Source organism: Microtus ochrogaster, linkage group LG1, assembly GCF_000317375.1.
Source record: "Microtus ochrogaster isolate Prairie Vole_2 linkage group LG1, MicOch1.0, whole genome shotgun sequence".
Taxonomy (NCBI): Eukaryota; Metazoa; Chordata; class Mammalia; order Rodentia; family Cricetidae; genus Microtus; species Microtus ochrogaster.
This window is the reverse complement of record NC_022027.1, coordinates 35,014,396-35,017,128: the sequence shown is the minus strand read 5'-3', so window position 1 is coordinate 35,017,128 and position 2,733 is coordinate 35,014,396. Positions and strand designations below refer to the sequence as shown.

The following is a 2,733-nucleotide window of genomic DNA, read 5'->3' as shown; positions in this document are numbered from 1 at the left end:
GTGGCTGAGAATGTAAGAGCAGTCTCCTTTTAGGGGGGGGGGAGTTCACAAAAGAGACCTCAATTGAGAAAATGTTCCATTGGCAAGTCCGTTGGGCATTTTCTTGATTAATAAGTGATATGTGAGGATTCAGCTTACTGTGGGCAGTGACAGCCCTGGGCTTGTGCTCCCGAGTTGTACAAAAAAAACCACACCGAGAAAGCCATGAGAAGTAAACCAGTAAACACCATTCTTTCCTGGCTTTTGCTATAGTTCCTATCTCCAGGTTTCTGTCTTTGTGTTCCTGCTCTGACTTCTCACAGTGCTGGAGTGTGACCCACAAGTTAATGAAAGAAACCTATTTGCTTGCAAGTTACTTTTGGCTATGGTGTTTATCTCAATAATTAAATCAGCAACTAAGACAACTTTCAAATCTATAACACATACATATTGAGCAGTTTTGTTTTCTTTGGATTAAAAACTCAGTAGTTAGTAGTAATTTGTGTTAAACTTGTCTGTAAATGTTCTTTATGATGTATTAGTTCTCCAAAATCTTCACAATGACCATAAGAATTATTTTTTATTCTAATCCGTTTTTCTATGACATTATTAGACTAAGGCATTCAAATGCTAAGTAAATTTCCCAAAGGCATACAGCTAACATATAGAGGACTGAAAAATCCAAATATCAAGCTATCTAGTACAGGAATCTGTAACCTTAGCCACTGCTTTATATTGCTTTTGTTTTTCCTACTCACATTGTAGGATACTTGTGCTACAACCAGTCATTCATTTAATTAGCAGCTCTAACCAGTGACACATAAGGCTTTGTCTTAAACATAGAGATTTTCTTGTATGTTAAGCAGCAAGAATGAAAATGTACTTCACAGCCTTGATGTATCTGCTGTAAGTAGCTGAGCTAACTAGTCCTCATAAGAAGGTCATAGTATTTAAAAAAAATGCTGAAACAGAGACTTTGGCTGCCAAATAAATTTCAAGATCTGTATGGCACAGACCTACTTACATCTTGATCAGTGATTAAAAATCCATCTTGGCAAAGGCTGTCCTGAGTATAAGCCCTGTATTAACATCTTCCATTGTGGTTTTAAGAGAATGGCTTTGTCAGCTGCTGGGTTTGCTTCTACATGGGTGAAAGCTCATTCAGTTTTATGAGGCACCAAACTTCTGATGAAGGATAAAGAGGGAGGGACAGAGAGTTTCCAAGACTTAAGACAAGAGCACAGCCTGTACTTAATCTGCTTAGTTTAACTGCTGGCAGTGGTGTCTCTCAGCGTTACAACACGACTCCTAAGAAAAACCAGTTGTTTGGAAGAGACCACCAGACTGTATATTTCTCCGAGACCTTACTAATAATTTAAAATCTGGAAGGATGTTGGGAATATGTTTTAGTTTATGTAGTTAGACAATGAGTTTCTAAGTCTGTCCCTTTGGATGTTAACTCTCTACAGCTTGGAAGACTACTTTCTTCCTGCCTTTGTCGACTCTACTACAAATGAGCTCTGTGAGAAGGAAGGCTTGAGAGGAAACATCCCAGGGAAGTTACAATTCAGCAGGGATGCTTTCTTATCCAGAAGAAGCATGCTCAGAGTTTGCTTTGTGATGCTTTGATATTTCATTTAACTGAAATGGAAGTTTACCCGAGGAGCCTCCACACCCCTTTTAGTCCCTCCTGTAGAAGTGGCAATACTTTCAGTTTCAATTCTGTCCCCCAAATTTTCTACATTATTCTTAGAACAGGATTTGTGGCAGAAACTGACAGCCTGTCCCAGAGATGATTTTACTATACCGCACTCCCAGTTATGCTAACAATCCAGGGATAAAGTTAATTCATCCCTAAGAATGAGAATCAGAATATATGTGACCATGTCAGTCAAGTTAGAATCAGATTATATGTGACCATGTGAGACAAGTTCCATTAAATGTATGTCAAGAAGGGAGATGTATTTTTTAAAAAGTTCCACCAATCCTGGCAGTCTGCATTATTGAGACTCTCAGATCAGAAGGAGCCCTCATGACTGCAGAGTAAGCCATGGTTTAGACTGCTGTGTTTTGAAAATGAAAAATGTCTTTTGAGATTCTGGTTACTTTCATAGTGTGCAAAAATAGCTATCATTTTATGCAGTACAATATTTAAAGGAAGAAATTCTGCTTCATGTGTATATCAAAACAACATATTCAAATTAAAAGATGAATATCATTCCATACCATATATATTCTTACCTGAAAATTTAAACGAGGAAAAATCTATAAGTAATTTAGTTTGGCGTTTGAGCTTCTGATACACAATGGTTTCAATGCTTTCCCAGAATTTTTCTACATTGTTCCTATAACAGGCTTTAAATTTCAACACAGCATGTATCACAACTTTCCCATTGGCTTTGCTGTAAAACATAAACAGACAGATTGTTATCTCAGAAAGGAACCGCTATCATTTTTAGTGTCGGGGGTGAGGAGTTTGCAAAGAGTCAGTGGTTGACATAACACAGTAGAATGTTTTGTTAGCCATAGATTCCCTCATAAGGGAGAGGAGACAACATTTTACAGACATGATAAGAGGATTTATTAATTTATTTATTTTTACTTAAAAATTTCCACCTCCTGCAGGGCGGTGGTGGCGCACGCCTTTAATCCCAGCACCTGGGAGGGGAGGCAGAGGCTCGCGGATCTCTGGGAGTTCAAGGCCAGCCTGGTCTACAAAAGCTAGTTCCAGGACAGGAACCAAAAGCTACGGAT

The 2,733-nt window shown here is 38.4% G+C and overlaps 1 protein-coding gene across 1 annotated transcript in view; it reads right to left on the bottom strand.

Annotated features, from left to right (window-relative positions):
* The window catches only part of LOC101982509 (transmembrane protease serine 11C), a 47,586-nt gene that overhangs the window by 18,220 nt on the left and 26,633 nt on the right, over window positions 1-2,733 (bottom strand). The window contains exon 5 of the mRNA XM_005359417.2: window positions 2,221-2,381. Within this exon, the coding sequence (XP_005359474.1) occupies window positions 2,221-2,381 (161 nt within the window). The remainder of the gene's footprint in view (window positions 1-2,220; window positions 2,382-2,733) is intronic.